Source organism: Lycorma delicatula, chromosome 2 (assembly GCF_047948215.1).
Source record: "Lycorma delicatula isolate Av1 chromosome 2, ASM4794821v1, whole genome shotgun sequence".
NCBI classification, from domain to species: domain Eukaryota; kingdom Metazoa; phylum Arthropoda; class Insecta; order Hemiptera; family Fulgoridae; genus Lycorma; species Lycorma delicatula.
The window spans coordinates 64,454,828-64,474,111 of record NC_134456.1 but is presented as its reverse complement, the minus strand read 5'-3'; the positions used below and the strand labels follow the sequence as shown (position 1 = coordinate 64,474,111).

At 29.7% G+C, this 19,284-nt stretch overlaps 2 protein-coding genes across 3 annotated transcripts in view; one reads left to right on the top strand and one right to left on the bottom strand.

Annotated features, from left to right (window-relative positions):
• LOC142318868 (transmembrane protein 198) overlaps positions 1-4,010 on the bottom strand; it is a 78,178-nt gene extending 74,168 nt beyond the window's left edge. For both annotated transcript variants that reach the window (XM_075355444.1, XM_075355445.1), the window contains exon 1: positions 3,724-4,010. The gene's annotated coding sequence lies outside the window, so the exon portion shown is untranslated. The remainder of the gene's footprint in view (positions 1-3,723) is intronic.
• Positions 4,011-4,216: 206 nt separating this feature from the next.
• Positions 4,217-19,284, top strand: part of Dredd (Caspase-8 Dredd) — a 61,014-nt gene continuing 45,946 nt past the window's right edge. Inside the window, exons 1-2 of the mRNA XM_075355443.1 lie at positions 4,217-4,321; positions 12,398-13,554. Of these exons, the coding sequence (XP_075211558.1) occupies positions 4,288-4,321; positions 12,398-13,554 (1,191 nt within the window). The 5' untranslated portion in view covers positions 4,217-4,287. The remainder of the gene's footprint in view (positions 4,322-12,397; positions 13,555-19,284) is intronic.

Below are 19,284 nucleotides of genomic sequence, written 5' to 3'. Positions count from 1 at the left end.
TAATAAGGAGCTAATATTTAAATAGTGGGACAAAGATAAAATTACAAAATAGGTTTTATTCAGTCATTTTATACTCTGGGCTGTATATTCCTTCCCCAATATCAAGAAACAAAATCTCGAGTACCAAATCCAGAAAGATTTCTACACCAGTATGATTTCAATGAAAATTTATCAAACTTGTTTTGTTTAAACTAATCACCAAACTATTGCATTTAAACCACTCTTTTATCATCTTTAGACCAATACTTATATATCTTTCTTTCTTTTTTCTGTTTAGCCTCCGGTAACTACCGTTTAGATAATTCTTCAGAGGATGAATGAGGATGATATGTATGAGTGTAAATGAACTGAGAATGTAGTCTTGTACATTCTCAGTTCGACCATTCCTGAGATGTGTGGTTAATTGAATGAAACCCAACCACCAAAGAACACCGGTATTCACGATCTAGTATTCAAATCCGTGTAAAAATAACTGGCTTTACTAGGACTTGAACGCTGTAACTCTCGACTTCCAAATCAGCTGATTTGGGAAGACACATTAACCACTAGACCAACCCGGTGGGTTAATACTTATATATCTAAACACACAGCCCAGTTCTACAAATACTGGTGCCATCAGCAAAATTAATCAGCTGAACCTTCAGAATCAAGTAAAGCAGACCATTAATAAAAACAAGAAAGAGAAAAGGTCATAAAATTGATTCCTGTAATACTTTAACAACAACTTTAAAAAATTTCTTGAGCCAATTCATCGAAATAAACAAGCTTATAACATTCTACGTCATCAGGTGACTGTAAATGCCAAATCAGCTACTTTCATTTACTCAACAAAGTGTCAGGTTTGTTAGAAGTTAATGATATTTTTATATGTCTGTTAGAATTTTGTTTCGTGAACTATTATATTAAAATGGCATATGTAAGTGAGTATTTACAAGCTGAAAGACTTGTTGCTATTGTTTAAGTGTATGAGCAAACAAATACAAATAAAAACTACGAACCCAAGAGAGACAGATTCATTTTGCGGTTTTGCTAAGGAAGCCCATCAGTAGTAACACTCTGAAAGTGGGGAAGAAAGCCTTTCCCACTAGGTAAGTCGTCAATTAGAAACAATCTGGACATCCTTCCAGTCAATTGAATAACACTAATAATGTTGAAAAATCTTCTTTATTATCTCCTCTTAGGTCAACCAGGAAAATTTTTCAGAGCTAAATATTCCCCATTCAACACTTCAAAAAATAATGGAAAAATATCTTGGGTTTAAAATCTTTACTCTATTTGTATTAATGAACTTTCTGACTGGGACGTGGCTTTAAAGAAAACTTGTTGCAAAGTTCTTCTAATGGGTTTTCCAATGTTCAGTCATGGAAATTAGTTTTATTTTCTGACAAGTGTTCCATTTACCTGAGTAATAGATCTTAGAACATGTATTTTTTGTGTAAAGCAAATTCCCACTTTTATGAATAAATCACAGACCATCACCATACATAATAATGTGGGCAGCGAAACTTGGAATGTATCTGATAGGACCATACATTTTTTGAAGGAAATGTTAAAGGTATTTCATACCTTAACAAGCTTGAAAATTATTCTATACCTCAGCTTCAGTTGATTGGTATAAAATTATATACCATTAATGAACCTCCCTGCAGCTTATTATATCCAGTTGGTAAGGAACTTTTTAAATTAAAATTTTGAAGGAAGGTGGATTGGTAGGGACTCTTAAATTCAATGACCATCCAGATGTCCAGACCTATGACTTGTCCCTTTGGGGCCTAATAAAAAAAAAGCCTTCCATTTATGATTAAGGAATGTTGAGCTGAGAAATCTGCCAGAGTCTTTTTTTTATGACTTTAATATTTCAACATGGAGGAGAACACCTAAATGCACTTGTATGCATGCATTTAGTAATTGAGTTATCAGTTTATTTAACTGATTAAACTGTAAGTGGGCAATGGATAATCAAATACAGAAGAATATAATTTAAAGTAAGTTTTATGTATAAAGATAATTAAAAAGACTAATGAAAAACAATTCATGGTTATTTCTTTTCATCTACAGAGACTTTTTGGCTACAGTGTAGAAGCTTTATAGAGTTGTGTCTGAAAAAGGTTAAATTAGAGCAAAAGCTAGCTCAAACATAAATTTTTTATGTCTTTCACCTTAAAAAAAGTATACTGTACTTGATTAAAAACTTTTTAATTTTTAAAACACTATTCAAATTTAACATTTTATTACACAACATTTAGGAATTAACCAACTATCCGTATATTTTGATCATTCTAATTGATCATTCAATGACTAACAGTTTATACATTCATACAAAAGTCGGTACTTACGTATTAACGCCACCGCAGCTATAGCTTTATTTAAAAACAAAGTAGTCAATCGGATTTCGGTGGAAAATGGGCTGATATAGAGTTTAACATAGATTCAAAAGTCTATTTATTAATTTTAATAAATGGTTATATAAATAACCATTCAAAAATTTTTTTATTTTATAAATATAATTTAACCAAACTTAACCTATGCTCACTTCGCTCGCTAACCTTGACTAATTAACAGGATTGTTTTGATTATTTAAATAATTGCAATAATTACTGAATTTATTAAATAAATACTCAAAAAATTACGGTGTTAATTAGTCAAGGTTAGCGAGCGAAGTGAGCGTAGGTTAAGTTTGGTTAAATTAAATTTTAAAATAAATAAATATAAATAACCATTTATTAAAATTAATAAAGAGACTGTTCATTTTCCACTGAAATCCAATTGACTTCTTTGTTTTTAAATAAAGCTGTAGCTGTGGTGGCGTTAATACGTAAGTACCCAAAAGTCTTACTAATAAGCAAATAACAAATTTTAATTTGGATTGAATTTTTTATTAATTAGAAAATATTGCTTCAGGTTACAATGCATTAAAACATGTAAATTGGTTGTGTGGTTAATTAATGCTTCGCAACTGGTCTTGTCCAATTTCAGGTCAATAACAAGCAAGAAATTCACCATGATGACAAACTATCTTCTATTATCAATTAATAAAGAATTCCACAATAAACTACAGGTAGAATCTAGAATCAATGATCTGTTTACAATAAAAGATATAGTTTATAAGATATATTACAAACATACACTTGTTAATATTATATTAAGACTGAACAATAAGAAACACGTGTAAAAAAACTTATACTACTAGGTAAATATTACTAGTTTCTATGATCATTTATTTTTAAAACAATAATATTACTTCTAGGAAACTGATCAATTTGTAACTTAACAACTGATTTTTTTTATACGACGGAAAATAAAAACAATGTAAATTACTATTTGCAATTATTCATCTGGTACAACAAAAATATTGAACTTTAAATCAACTAAAAAAAATAACCTTTTAATAAAAAATAATTACAAAAATCTGCATGTTTAGATTACTGTCCCAGAACTAGGGCTTTAAAATAAGTTCTGAGATATTGGTTTTATTTAAAGATCAATGAACATCCAAACTAAGTAGCTAAAAACACAAATTCATCTTAAATTAAGAAAATAAAACTATAAATTTCATTCGAAAAATACAAGATAACTAAATTACTGAATAGAAGCAGTACTGTTTAAAAAAAATATTTGGTACACTCTGTAAACGGTGCCTAATATCTAAAAAAAACCACAAATAATGTTCTATAAAAATATCAATACGCAATAATTATAACAAAATAGGAAAAACTAAGTTACCTCCTTTAATTACATGACGAATTTAATGTGCCACACAAAACAATAAATGCATCACTTCTATTTATATCATTGACACAATTTTTTTAAACTGTAAAATGCAAGATCACAATCAGTTAGTCTCTTAAGTAACGCATCTAAACGTATAAGTACCGCTAATACCATAATAAAATTGTAAACATTTCACGTAAAACAACAACTATTACTTTGATCAAAATAAAAATCGATTGACTAAGAATTATCAAAGATAACACAGCACACACCACAACACACCTCTCCCTCACACAATCCGTTCAGTGCCATTTTTATCTACCAGATGTTTAACACCATCTTTATGATAGAATTCATTACAAATTCGGATTATTTAAAAAATTGTTACAGCAATTTAGAAATACAGCTAAATAGGATTATACGTTGCAAGTATTATATATATATAATGTTTATACTCGCATTTTAGTCAATTATCAATATACTACTTTCTTGTCAACTGTCACAAGAGCAATTATAAATCAATAAGGCTGTGCCACTTTGCAATTTGTTATCACATTCGTCTGTGATGTACAGAAAATGGACTGGTTTTTTAGTGGGAACGATTTGTTAGGTAAGTGGTTATTACAAATTTTGGTACACCTTGGTAAATTCACGTTTAACATTCTGTACTTAGTTCTGGGAAGAATTATTCTTTGGCATTATTTTGATAGTTATGAAAACATATGTTTACTGAATATTGTTATTATGTTTTTTCTAACGCCTTTATGAAACTTGTTGCCTGATTAGTCAATAGGTATATTTGAACTTAGTGTAAAGTTTAACCTGTTTATTTTGTTTTATGTTTTTAGATTAAATAAAATATTTTGGCAGTATATTTGCTTTTGATAATCATTTAGCGCCTTTAGAGCAGTTATAAAAGTTTTAGTAAACTGTGTTTATCAACATAGTAGCTTGTCATTGTAAGTTATATCAAATAAATTTACTAACGCATTTCGGTAATTGAAATAATTAACCAATTTTAGGTTTATATTTTTTCCAAACAAAAAAAAAAAACATTCGAATTGAATTAATGCGTGTGTATTTTATTTTAAATAAACAAGATTTTGCTAATACAACGTTTACAGTAGTTTAATGAAACATAAATAAAAAGTAGAAACAAAAATTAGTTTTTAGTGAGGGTACTAATTAATTTAGTTATCAATTTTATGTTGTGGTCATATGATAATGTGATTTATTTTTTGTCAAAGTAATATATCTATAAATCGTAAGGTAAGACAGGGTTTGCAGTTTAAGTATAATTCATTTTTATATCCTAGAACAATTAGTGCATACTATATGAGGAGCCCAAATCTTATTCTGATAACCAATTTTACACTGAAAGTACAAATGATATGCTTTTTTAACTAAGGTGTAATGTTTTTCTATTTGATTTTACAGTAAACTCACAATGTACATAATTAAAGGCATCCGCTTCATTTACACAATTTCAAAGCATTATGACACTGCACTGTTAACAAACTTAAGACAGCAATGACTGAACAAAATTAATTCATTCCTAAATCCAGTGCTTAATACAAACAACACAGCTGTGTTTTCAGCTACATGTTTTGACCTGATTAATCTTGTCCATGAAGGCTTGCAGTATTAGATATGATATGAATTAATTCTTTGTCTAGTATTGCTTATTTATAGCTTACAAATTATGTTAAACAATAAAAAAAGGAGCTAACAAAATACAATATAGGAGCTTAAAATACTTACTATACATTGAAAAATTAAAAAATCCTTTAATTAAAATTTTAATTTTTTTCAAAAATGGTGGGTGATAGAACGATTCTGAGTTCATATTTGTTTTCAGCATAAAAAAACAGATTAAAATCATGTATCGCATATAAGGAAACAAAAATTATGTTTATCAGTGTTATTAAGAAAAATGGAGAGAAAAGTTCAAATATTTATTCACAGAAAAAGTTTTCATAATGGATTATTATTAATAAGAAATTTTATTTCACAGACTAATATTAACCTTGTATGTATATTAGCACTGCTTTTTACCTGAACAGAGTGGAGCAGTGAAATTTATGCCATAGTAAACAATTGAACTGCATTATTTAACAAATTTGATAGCTTGATTTTTACCGTTATTTAACAAAAGATAGTAATAGAAAAAATTAACAAAATGTTTCAAAGATTGGAACTCCAGAAAAGAGTTCATGTTGATCTGCATATACAATCTTCACAAAAACGCCATTAGCCATTTACATGCTCTGAGCCCAGTTCAGTGTTGAACATAATTGTATCTATGTATTTTCAGTTTGTGCAGAAAAATATAGCACATTTGTTTTTAATAATAATAATAATCACATTTTTAAGATAATGTATCTTTGAAAACATTTGTTCAAATGAACAATAAAATTGAGTAGCATTGCAGCATTTTTAAAATAAAAATTAATTATAAAATTAAAAAAAAATTAATCCAATTTTTATTTTCATAAATATTTTTTTAAATAAAATTCTCATTAGATTAGATTTCTAAATTGTGTACAAACAAGAAGCTAAACATCTGGAATAGAAATGTACCAAAGACAAAATTAATCACGTATTAGATTAAAAAAAAAACAATTACTTAAAGAATTTAGAAAATAAGTGAAATCTTTAAAAATAAAAATTTTATAGTAAGAAACCTAACTGTAGAAACTAAAAACTTATAATTTGAGCAGGTTCTGTTGTAGTATAATCATCAGAATCTAAAGAGCTAAGTAAACAACTTATCTGTCCCCAAACATTATAGCAAAAGCAATACCTGGCTATCATGCAAGGATGGCATGGAGACTAATATACCCATCTCATCGATCTTATGAGTTTCAAATGTGTTAAGTCAAACCATTTTTTGTAGAGAGTAAATAAGCTACATCAGAGATGTTGAATCAGTAGAATGTGTTTTCTTGTTATAATTTTTATTCAGATATTTTGATAAAAGTCTTTTTTGCTGTAAAATATTGTAATACTGATTTACAAAGTAAAACTCTTTTAATGTTTTTCTAAGTGTGATAAGTTTCTCTGTATAAATTACTGATCTGTAATTATAGTCTTTCTGTCACCCTCATTTTAATTTAATTTAATAGAAAACTATTGAGAGTTTAATCCTCACTTTAATAGAAACGGCACATTAAAGGTCTACAAAAGTTAATATAACAACTAATGTTGTGAGATGTCATATACTTACATTAAACATTTTTAGCAGATGCTCACCAGTAGTTAGCCTCAGGTACAACAGATTTATGCGCTTGCCGTAGTTGTAGTGTAAGCTCATCCATCAATATTTATACAGTAAGTTAAGTAATTTTCTTCAGGAAAATCTTTGTGTTGGTTTCAGTATCCTGAGATTTTTGTAAAAAGTAAATTACAATCTTGCAACTTTGACCCTAAAAGTTCACCTTGATTTTTTGATAAGTTCAGTCATTTAGTTCCCCTTGTGATATAAGATTTGGCTCAATGGATTGTAATTCAAAATCTGAATCATGATTGTCTTCTTCCTTAATGTCTGCTTCTTCATCTTTGTTTTCACAAAATAAATTTCAGGAACCTTGGGAACTGGAATGGGTTCATTGCAGGTTACAGGTTTTGGTCCAGATGGTAATTTAAGATAGATTACAATGAATAATGTGTCTAGACTATTTAGAAATTCCAGACACATAATTAATAAACAGAAATTACTATCAGTTAAGTAATTGTTTGGCTCACACCAAACCATAGGGACTTCAAATGACAAGGCCTTGTACCTTTTAGTCATTCTCTGAAGTTGACCTCACAGGTACTACGTATTATATGAAGAGTCCATATCTTATTCTGATCACTGATTTTACAGTCAAAATTTGTAAATTCTGTAATTTAATTTCTTATGTGATTTTATAGTAAATTCATCACATGTATAACAAAATATCATTTACACACTTACAAGGCATTATGAGACTTCACTGTTTATTCATTTAATAGTTATCACATGGACTGAGGAAAATATAATATTAAAAGCAATAGGTTAACAATGCCAACAATCTTGTTCATGTACACTTCAATAGAGAGGTCTTTCTTCGATTCTTTTAATTATGGAGGTTGTCATTTTTACCATATCTCTAATTACTTAATTCCTTATTCAGTCCAGTTTTGAAAGTTGGCACACTCTATGGAAAAGATCCATTTCCAAGCCTCCAAAAGCTCTATTTTTTTTCTCACCTTAGCCATAAGTCACAATAGGTTCAACTACCATATTACACAATATCTGTTTAATTCTGACTATTATCTTTGATGACCCGATAAGCTTTTCAGTTTCCAAATTGTTCCTCTTCCCTGACTAATTCTAACTTTGGAGGATGTGGATGGAGGGTTTGAGGCTGATATCAACCTCACTTCCTTCATCCTCAGAAATAAGTGTTCCCAGTTATTTAATCTCGTCACAATTTTGTGCCCCCTCTGCTTCCTCTATCAAATCCTTTTCTTTCTCACCTACAACAATGTATTTTGTTTTCCTTAAATTAATCTTCATGTCCCTTTTTAGGTATTCCTCTCTTTAATTTCCTTAGCATTTTTGAGGTATCCTCAGCATCATTACCCATCATCACCTGATTGTCAAGGATCAGTGTATACAGGCAGTCATACCCCGTGTCTATATCATACCTCTACACTTTCTTCTCCATATCTTTTACACTTCTTGCATATATTTTTTATGCAGGGGTATATTTTTTGATCCCAGTGTGGGTGACAAACAACAGTCTAGCTTCAAACCTTTGGTTACCTTAAAACTTCTTGAAATATCATTCCCTATTTTCACAGGGAAACTTTCATAAGTTTTATACAAATTACATGTTGCTCTTACATATTCCTCATTTAAGTGCATGTTTCCAAGAACTTCAAATAATTTATACAGCAGAATATTGTCATAGACCTTCTTTAAATCAGTGAAAAGCATGTGCACTGCCAAGTTCTTTGTGCTTTTCTCAATCATTTTTCTCAAACTAAAGGTATCTAGACATGAACGCTCTATCCTAAAACATTCTGCTCCTCTAGATCAACAAGAATAGTATTCTCTCCTAGTATTCAACCATACAACCTTGCCAAACATATGGCACTAATGCTTGTGTAATTACTAAAGACTTCTTGTTTCCTTTATTGTACACTGAACTAATATAACCAATATCTATTCTTCTTAAGTTATCCCCTCCCTTTAAATGCTTACTAATATTTTACAGATCCATTCTAATAATTAAATAGATCCATGCTTCACCAATTCAGTAACTACGCCTCCTGCCACAGGCGCCTTCCCATTTGGTACCCTTCGCAATTTTTTCACCCTTATAATCTCATTTACATCCGGTATTACTTCTCCAAAATTAACTAGGTTATCCTCCTTTACATACTCTTTTCTATCTTCAACAAATCTTTATGGTATTCCTCCCATTCCTTCAAACAAATTGCACTCACTGATTTCTTACATTTTTCTCATCTATCTTTCCTCAAATCTTTATTAAGCTTCCATTCCCTGCTACCTTCTAACCACCTAAGCATCTTTCCATCTTCTCATATCTCTTCTCCTATGCCTCCTCTTTAACCCTTACAACTTCTTTCTTAACCTCTCTGTTTATCCTTGAAGAAGCATTTCTATCTTCAATATTCCTTATCTGAATCCATTTCAAGTACAACTCCTTAAGCTTAATCTTGTTAATCTCTATATCCTTATTCCACCATCCATGTAGTTATGAATTCTTTTGTTCTAAACCTCCCAAAGCTTCCCTTGCATCCTGCAGTATTCTTTGTTCAATCTGTTGTTAAATGCACTCTACACTTCCATCTTTCACCTTCTTTAGCTATTTAGTTAATCTGAGCTTGTACAAGAATTTCATGACTCAGCCTTCAAACTATCCAAATTAAATGTAACTATAGATAATCTCTCATTCTCCAGATTACTCAGCTTCCAATTCTCCTGCTTTTTATTACTAAAAAAACACTTTCACACCCAGCAAAGAGTGATTTGAATTACACTGTGTCCCTCTATATACCTTAACATCCATTACCTTTAAAGTGGAATTCTGATACTGAATAACATTATCTCTAATTGACCTAAGGTTCTTCATTGGTTGAATCCATATGAACTTGTGTATTTTCTTATGGAAGAAAACCTATTTAAACTTTTCACATAGTCAACACAGGTACCCCTCTGTTTGCTCTTTCATTCCTACTACCAACATTGTAAAACTTAAGTACTTTCTAATTATTTCATTCCCCTTCCACTGCTTCTTTGCCTCCATGAGAACACATACATCCACTGACCTTTTATCCAACTCCTGAAACACCTCCATACATGTATTACTAATTCCTTGAACATTCCATATAGCCATAAAAAGTGTACATTTCCATTTCAGTTTATTCCATTTTTCCCTGTCCTTGTTCTGAAGCTTCTGATCAAGATCTTTAACAGTAAGGAATATTTTCTAAATGTTGGGTGCTGACCCAACGCCTCAACCCGCAACTAGAGGACCAAGTAATTTTTTATGTAGGTTTTCTTCCCCTAGCCTTTGAAGAGCAGACTTCAGAGTTGCAAGGTAGCAGTGCTAGTTTTTGTCCATCCTTTTATTTTATTTACCCAGTATCATTAACCACGGTTGCCAAGCACACCCCATTGCCAGAAGCAGCATGTGATGGCAGATCCAGCAACAGCCACAGTATAATAACAATTTTCAAAATTTAAATTTTGACATTTATCAAAAATGTAGGATAATGGTAAAATTCAGATTTGTTTTCAGTATTAAAAAAACAGGTTAGGTTTATGCATCACATGTTAAGAAATAAAAATTGTGTTTATCAGTGTAATCAGAAATACTTTGTTGAATAAAATTGTAACACACCAGTTTATTACTCAGCTATGTATTGGTTAAAGCTGCAGGTAAGCAAGTAATAGATTTTTTGTGGTTTAATGTAGCCACAAAGATTTTTTTCTAGTTTACCACATTTATAGAAAAAGTTCATTTCCTTCCTCTTGTGGTCACATAGAATACTGTGTTTGTATTAATTATTGCAAACGGTATCATTTACTACTTGGAATACTACTGTCTCATTGTGATTACTGCTAATAATGCTTATTGTAATTTTTTTTAGAAATAAGGAAAAACTGTAGTCGTGGCTAATAGTTGGAATTAAGAAATATTTTGTTTTACTTAATAAAACAAGTTTAATATCAATGCCTTTAATTAAAAAGTTAAAGAAGACAGGGTATAGAATCCTGTCTGGTCTCAGGAATGATAGATCTGAGACTGTACAAGACTACAATTCATTTACATTCATACATATCTCCCTCATTCATCCTCTGAAGTAATACCTTCTGGTGGTTTCGGAGGCTAAACAGAAAAAGAAACTAAAGAAGGATATAAAATCCAGCTTTTGTCATGAATAACTTTTGCTGTTAAAGATATAGTGACATTTTAAAATGTATTTTTTATGCAGGTGCCTCTTTGAATGTGTATATTTTTTTTACACATAATGAATGAAAATATTTATGCATTATATTCATACATATACAACTTTGAATTTTTTGCTTTCTGTTTGATTGTTTTATTTCTTGGATTGTTTTGTCAACTTTGTAAAGATGATAATCTTTTTACAAAAAGTTTCTCTAATGATTTAAACATTGATGATCAAGGTAACCAGAAACTATCTACAAAAAATGGTAATTGTCTGAAAACAAATGTCAATTCAAAGATGCAGAAAATATTCTGCAAGTTTTAAACAGTATGTAAAAAGGTTTACCAAGTAAACATAAACATTTTAATAAACAAACCAATTTCTATTATTATTTATTATTAATAATTTTTATTACATTTAGTGGAGGAAATAAAAACAGGCAAAAAATTATCAGCTTGCATTATACTGCGAAAGCATACTGCTGGGTTAATTGACTGCAATAACTCGATTTTTGTCAATGGATTATTACAAATGATGTGTCACTTTGTTTTAAATAAAATGCTTAATAAATTTTGTAAAAGTAAACATTTGATCAAACAAATAATTACAAAGATATTGAAGCTAAAAAAATTAATGTGGCCGCCATTTTGAAATTTTTGAAGGTGATGTTTTCAAATTTTTTTTTTTTTAGAACAAGACACTAGTCATAGATTTGGCAAGTTTAATTAAAGTAGGTTTACCTGTCCCTGAGAAATAATTTTTTTGTTGAAAATCACAAAGTGACGTCCAGAAGGAAAACAAAGCAAAATAGGATATGTCGATATGAACTTTTTTTGCTCATTTTGGTGTCCTGAATCAGTTCCTGAAGTTTGATGAATAAGTTCCGTATAAAGAATTTTAGTTTAATTACAGAGTGGTATAGAACAGAACTTAAATTTTGGAGAGAAACATTTTTTCAAGCTCTTGTTATTATCAAAGATTTTTATGTCTTATTAAGACATAGTAATATTTCTTCTGAAATGAACTGAATATGACAGAATGTAACTCTGAAGGAGTTAGCTTCTGAAATGATAAACATTATTGGCATGTTCAATTTTTATTCACTTTGTAGGTATATATCAATTTTTAATCTGTTAATCTTTCGTTGATCAAAGGTTGAATGATTTAATGAGATTTACTGATTTCTTTGTTGTTTATAAATATTATATATATATACTTTTTTCTTTTTTTTAAGGGGAGTTTAATGGAATAATGGAAGAATTTGAAGATGACAGTTTATCAAGTGATGAAGACATTGCAACAAGTAATTTCTGTACTAGTAAAGATGATAATCTTTTTACAAAAAGTTTCTCTAATAATCTAAACATTGATGATCAAAGTAACCAGAAACCATGCACAAAAAATGATAATTGTCTGAAAACAAATGCAAATTCAAAGTTGCAGAATATCAGTAATGCTAATTTAAAACAATGTAGTGGAAGTTATTTGAATGTTGATATTGTTGAAAAGATTGAAAAAGATTTGGAATTTTATGAAATAGTTTCTATACTGTTTTTAGTTTATGAAGATAATGAATTAGAATCTGCTTTAGATCATTTAACTGTTGCTTGTAATTCTGTAAGGCGTATAAAGAATTTCAGTTTAATTACAGAGTGGTGTAGAACAGAACCTAAATTTTGGAGAGAAAAATTTTTGCAAGCTCTTGTTATTATAAAAAATTTTTATGTCTTATCAAGACTTGGTTTTAAAAAAGATGAAGCAAATTGTTTAAATGAAAGGAAGCATAGTTATGTTTCTTCTGTACGTAAATTAATTTATGACTTTTGTGAATCTCTATCGCTTGAAGAATCTAAATGTTTTATTGATAAAATCAATAATGACTTAAAGTTGAAGAACGGTAATGATAATATAATCCTGTATGACCCTAGGTTCTTGGAACTGTCATTTTTATTTTGGTTATCAAGAAAATATATTTATTTTTATGTAAACAAAGTTGACTTTTTAAATATTGTAGAATGTTTGAAAAATTTTAAAGAATTAAGCAGTATTAAAAAAAGTTTACAAAGTATACATAAACATTTTAATAAACAAAAATGTGATGAGCGTCGGTATGGTGTTACATCGATGCATATTGCTACACAAAGGAATTTTCAGAATTTTATTGATTATATATTACCTACATCTAAACGTGATAAATTATTTGAACCAGAAAAGAATTTAAATAATACAACTGGTAGAGTATCTCCTCTAATACCATCAGCTTATTCACATGTTTACCTACCAGAGTATAACATCGATTATTATGAAATAATAAACTCATCAGAAATAGGATTGTGCATTATAATAAATCAAAGTAATTTTAAAAATAGAGAAACAAAAACAAAATATAAGGTAAGTGATTCTTATTTCTTTTATTTAATCACAAAAAAATTGGGTTAGTTGAATAAACAAATTGAATGTATGGCATCACAGTCATTTTGTAATTCTAATTTGAATGAAGTTTCTAAATACTGATATTTGAATAATAATAATAAGAAAATAGTCGAAATGTAAATTAAGTTATAGAATACAAATATCTGTTTTTATTAATGTACTTAAAAAAAAAACTGACAACACAATTGTAGGATTTTCCCACCACATGGTTTTTTCTGTTGCACGGCTTACTCACATAACTTAATTTAAAATATTTATTATTTTATTTAAATATAATGTTTTTTGTTTATTTAATGCAATGTTTCTAACTAAAGCACGCACATACTGTATTCATTTGCACAGATGTGGCGGTACTTGTGGCCACTTCAAATACTTTATTACACTTAACTATTATTCACACTGTTCATTTATTTAATTGTACTGCTAACCAGTGATATTACAACATAGAAGACGACTACAATAGCTGTATGTCAATGCTATGCTAGTGCTCCTTTTGTGGAGAGGGGGTACTAATGACATTATACACGCTTAGCCACTTGTTTATTTTGAGGATTTTTTTAGGGTAGGGTTGCGATTTTATAAAAAATGTTTTTGGTAATATTATCATTTTTTAATTATTAACAAATGTGTCTAAGAAAAATAAGACCTTAATTAGGTGAAATCTCGATGATCGTGACCTGCTCTACAACCTCACCCCCTGGACCTTTAAGTTGAAAATTTATTGGTATCAATCCCCCATATATAGAAGTAATCTGACTTAAGTTTGGTCAAAATCGGTCAAGTAGTTCTGAAGATATAAGATGATTTAGGGTGCAACATCAAACACATATATGAACATATGGAAAATTTCTGTCTGGTTTTTAGGTATCAAAATGTAAAGATCCAGTGAAAACAGCATATTCCCAGGTTGGACCGATTACCATACTTTCCCTTCTATTGTTATAGCACTAAGCAAGAATGTAAATGTGGAGGTGGAGGTTCTCAATTCAACTGTATTTTTTTTATGTATGTTACAAAATACCTCCAACATTAGTAAACCGATTTTGATAATTTTTTTTTTTAATCAAAAGTGTATACTTTCATAGTGGTCCCATAAATTTTAACCCGATCTAATGATATCTTAGGAAAAATACCAAAAAACCAAATTCACGATGACAAAACCGTGCCACACAGCTCGACACCCTTAGCCACTGACTGCTCGCACCAGTATAATGTTGCTCTCTGTTCCCTTTATGATTAGGATATTAATTACAGTCTATATTATGGTTGTTTAGTCTCTGGAAATATTCCTGGTATTTCTTTCTCATTTTTCCGTAAACGAACATTCCTTTCTTGGCAGCTTTCCTTTAAATGTGTCTGTCTCATTTGAGCAGCATGTTTAGTAGGCCTATCCATATTTTAATAATCTATTATTATATATATATAGAGAGAGAGAGAAAGAGAGAGAGAGGTACTAGATACCACTAAAAATTGTGGAATAAAATAAATTTTTTAAAAAATAAATAAAAATTGACTTCAAAAAAATAATAGTACTAAAAAGTTACAAATAATTATTTTTTTTATTTATTAACTAAAGTAAAAGTATTTACAACAAATAACTATTTTTGAAGTCAGTGCCAGCCAACACAAGTTAAATTAAAAAAAACCTACGACCTGTATATACAAATCCTACTTCAAGCAATGCAAAATTGTTTTTTTTGCCAGCCAACCTGTGGTGGCTGGCACTGACTTCAAAAATAGTATTTGTTGTAAATACTTTTATTTTAGTTAATAAATAAAAATATAATTATTTGTAACTTTTCAGTACTATTATTTTTGAAGTTTTTTTTTATTTTTTAAATTATTTTATATGTACATTTTTTTGCAAATTCATAGTCTGATAACATACATATACAATGCTTTTGGTCATATATTAACAATTTATGTTGAGTGGAATAGAATACATGAAATAATCATTGAATTTAGTACACATAAGGCACATTTTAAGAAAGTATTTATCATTAATACTTATTTTTATTAAATTATATATATAAAAGTGAATTGTGTTCCATAATCAAGAGAATGAGGTCTATTTATAATCATTTTAAAACTATGAAAATGTCAGATATACAATTTAAAATTTTTAGAATATATAAAAAAACCTTTTTTTAGGTGCATCTAAGTGAGGATAATTTAAAAAAATTAAATAGTTTCTCAGTGATGATGAGCATATCTATAAACAGAATTACTATGCTTCTTATAGTCTTCGAATATTATATGTTGAAAGTTTTTGAATAAATACTCTTTATAGTGAAATGATTTACCTCCATATTTCACTACCTTTGGTATAAACCCAAAATACAGTAAACCCCGGATTATCTGAACTGCTACTGTGCATATATAGGCTTGTCGTAATACCATGCTATATTTAGAATACCAAGTGCATATTAGATTCTTAACAATGCTTTTTTGCTCTTTATTTAACAAAAGGAGCTATAAAATAATAGAGTACATATTCTTATTTCCTTTTAATTCTCAGAAATAATGATATGACATAGGCCACCACACAATCCGTACTGTATATTTATAATTTGTATGCCTAATCTTCATGAAAAAACTTGTGCAGGTACGGGTTTTAATAAAAAAATTTTGTTTAAATTATTTTTGCAATCAAACATTTTGTAATAGGAAATGAAAACTAATAAGAAATAGTTTTTTTGTTTGATGATTCATAAGTTCATTATAGACCGAATAACGATCAATCTTATATCAGTCATATTGCCTAGTCAGCCAGTAACTTCTTGTCCGTGATATTGATGACATGTCATATTATGTACTGTATAAAATTTATGCATGCCTTGTTATCTATACCATATCTGTATAAACAGTATTGAACATGTGTACAGTTAACAAGGTTATGTGTTGTAATGTTACTGGTGTGTGATTCAGTAGTTTAGGTTTTTAATTTAAAGTGGCATTTTTATTTGTTTACTATTTTACTTGTCACTTAAAAGAATAATTGTATCCTGGTGGACATTTTCGAGGATGACCTCGCAAGCTGCTTTGCAAGATGCCCAATCATTTGCATTAAGTTGCTGGACTAACATCATCTTATACGGATGGAATTTCAGGTCGGCATGAAGAATTCGTTGTACACTTCAATCAGAAATGGCTAGCATAGCAGCATATCTCGCTGCTGAACTCGTGGAGACTGCGTAACAGCTAAACTTGCAGCGTTAATGTTTTCAGGCGTTCTCACAGTCCGTTTTCGTCCTGTTGGTTTCATTTTTAAAGCAGACGATGTGTTCCTAAAATTCTTCACCCACAACAATATCGTATTCCTACTAGGAACAGACGCATGTCGATTTAAATTGAAATGTCTGCGAAATAAACGCTGTGTTACAATAAGTCATTATTTTTAAAATAGGCGTCAATCACAAACGCTTGTTGTTCACTCGACCATGACATACTGGCTACTGAAATAGCATGAATAGACCTGTCGATGTACAACACTCGCCTTCACATTGACAGTGGTGCCAACATAACAATTACTACAAAATCGTTAGATTTATATGCCGGACCCTGTATATAATGGCAACAAGACAGGCTTATTCTGGAAAACTCTTCCCTAAAACACTCAGGATTTAAAAAATGAAAAATGCTTACCTGATCATAAAAATTCGAAGCAAAGGCTTTCTGCTCTTTTGTGTGTGAATTCAGCGAGTAGCCACTGACTAATACCAGCGATTGTTAGAAAATCAGAAAGTCCATGACAACTGAAAGATCTTATTTTGTCGAATAAAATGCCTGTTCATTAATGTGCGTCAACAAATGCATGGTTTACGCAAAGGATTTTTTTGTCTTTGTTTCTTGAAAAGTTTGTACCCGAAGTGTATAGGTTACAAACAGAAGATCTGAAAGTTACTCAGGATGACGTAAAAGCATTACTGTTAATAGATAATTGCCCAGCTCACCCGGACCCATTAGAAAGTTGTGATGGGAAGATTAAGTGCCTATACTTGCTGCCTAATACTAGTTCTCTTATTCAGCCAATGGATCAGGGAGTGATAGAGGCTACAAAATGGGCATACCAAAAGAAATACTTAGATGAGGTGTTGGTTATTTTGGAAGAAGATGGTGATGAAATTATTAATTACACTTGTGGGGAGCAGATACTGAAAAGATTCATTCGTACAACACAAAGTATGCAGTTCATACATTTTTTAATGTTCTGGAAGTCTAAAAATTAGAATACTTCAAAATTTTTGGAAAAAACTGTATTGTCTTGCCAATATGGAAACGGAGATAATTTTCAACAACTAGGAGTAGAGGACTTTTATGGGATTTTAATAGAAGCTGGGGAGAAGAATGTGACTGAAAATGATGTGAGAGACTGGCTTGACAAACGTGACCCTGGAATGCAAGTGCTAAATGAAAAGAAGATAGCAGATGAAGTGATAGCACTTGCAGAAAATAACAAAGATTGTGATACTGAGATCAATGAAAGTGATAAGAAAGAAAATGTCAACTGTTAGAGGTTAGGCCAATGACATTCTTGATTTTATTGTGAAGTCAAATGATAATTCATATTACAAATTCTATGACCGCTTTAGATCTTTTCGTTCTGTTGTTATAAAAACAAGAAAAGACAGTGAAACAGAAAAAATTAGTGACTTCTTCACCAAAATCCCTACTTCAAGTAGGTGAAGATGCTTCTACATCTTCAGGTGGTGCTGCTAATAATAGAAAAGATGGTTGTGATGATCTGGAGATGGTGTTGCATGAAATGATGGACGACAGTGATTAGCAAGATGTAAAAATGATCTATTTAAATTTATTTATTAATTTTTTTGTTCTTAACATGCAAATTTCAATACATTATCTAACTTTTTTATTTCTTCTTAACTGTTTGAACTTGTTTAAAAATTGAATTTTTAGGTTAGGTTTTAAAATTGCAAATGCATTAAAGTTTATGTATTTTTGTTTGTTTTATTAATAAATAGTTACTTAAATTTATGAAAATTATGCACCATTATATTATTATTATTTGCATTATTTCTTTTTTGCAACCCCTCTTTGGTGTCTTATGGTAAGTACAAGATAGAGAACATGCTGTATTTGATTGAATTTTTTTGTAGTAAAAAGGTATCTGTATAGAGTACTAAATGTATGGTATTACTGTATACTTGATAGGCCTACCATATTTTCGGTATTAATGATTTGTTCTCTTTCACTATCTATCTTTCTAAAACCAATATTGCTGTAAGAAAAGCTTCTTTCCAAGATTTTCTGACCAGTATATACTACTTTATTTTAAATGGTTTTAAAAATTCCTTGATTATCAGAACTTTTTGTAACTAAACCAGTTTCCCCTTGTTTGGTTCTGATAATCAAGGTTTTACTGTATCATTGTCATCATAAAATACTTGTTCACTAAAGTTTTCATCTAATAAAGACTTCAACCTTGTCATCTGAACAATTTTTATGCTTCTGGTTGTATTTTACTTATAAACTAATAAAAATTTTCTTATTACATTATTCTAGTTGTCTTTTTTTCTAATTTTCATGATTTTAGTTGTCTTTTGGTACTCTTTCATGGCAATATGATTACCTCCAGATTTGTAAACTCTTAAAATAAACTCTTGCAAAAATTGAAATATGATCTTTAAACTTTTCTTTTTCAAATGTGTTTTTCATTCAAAAAAAATT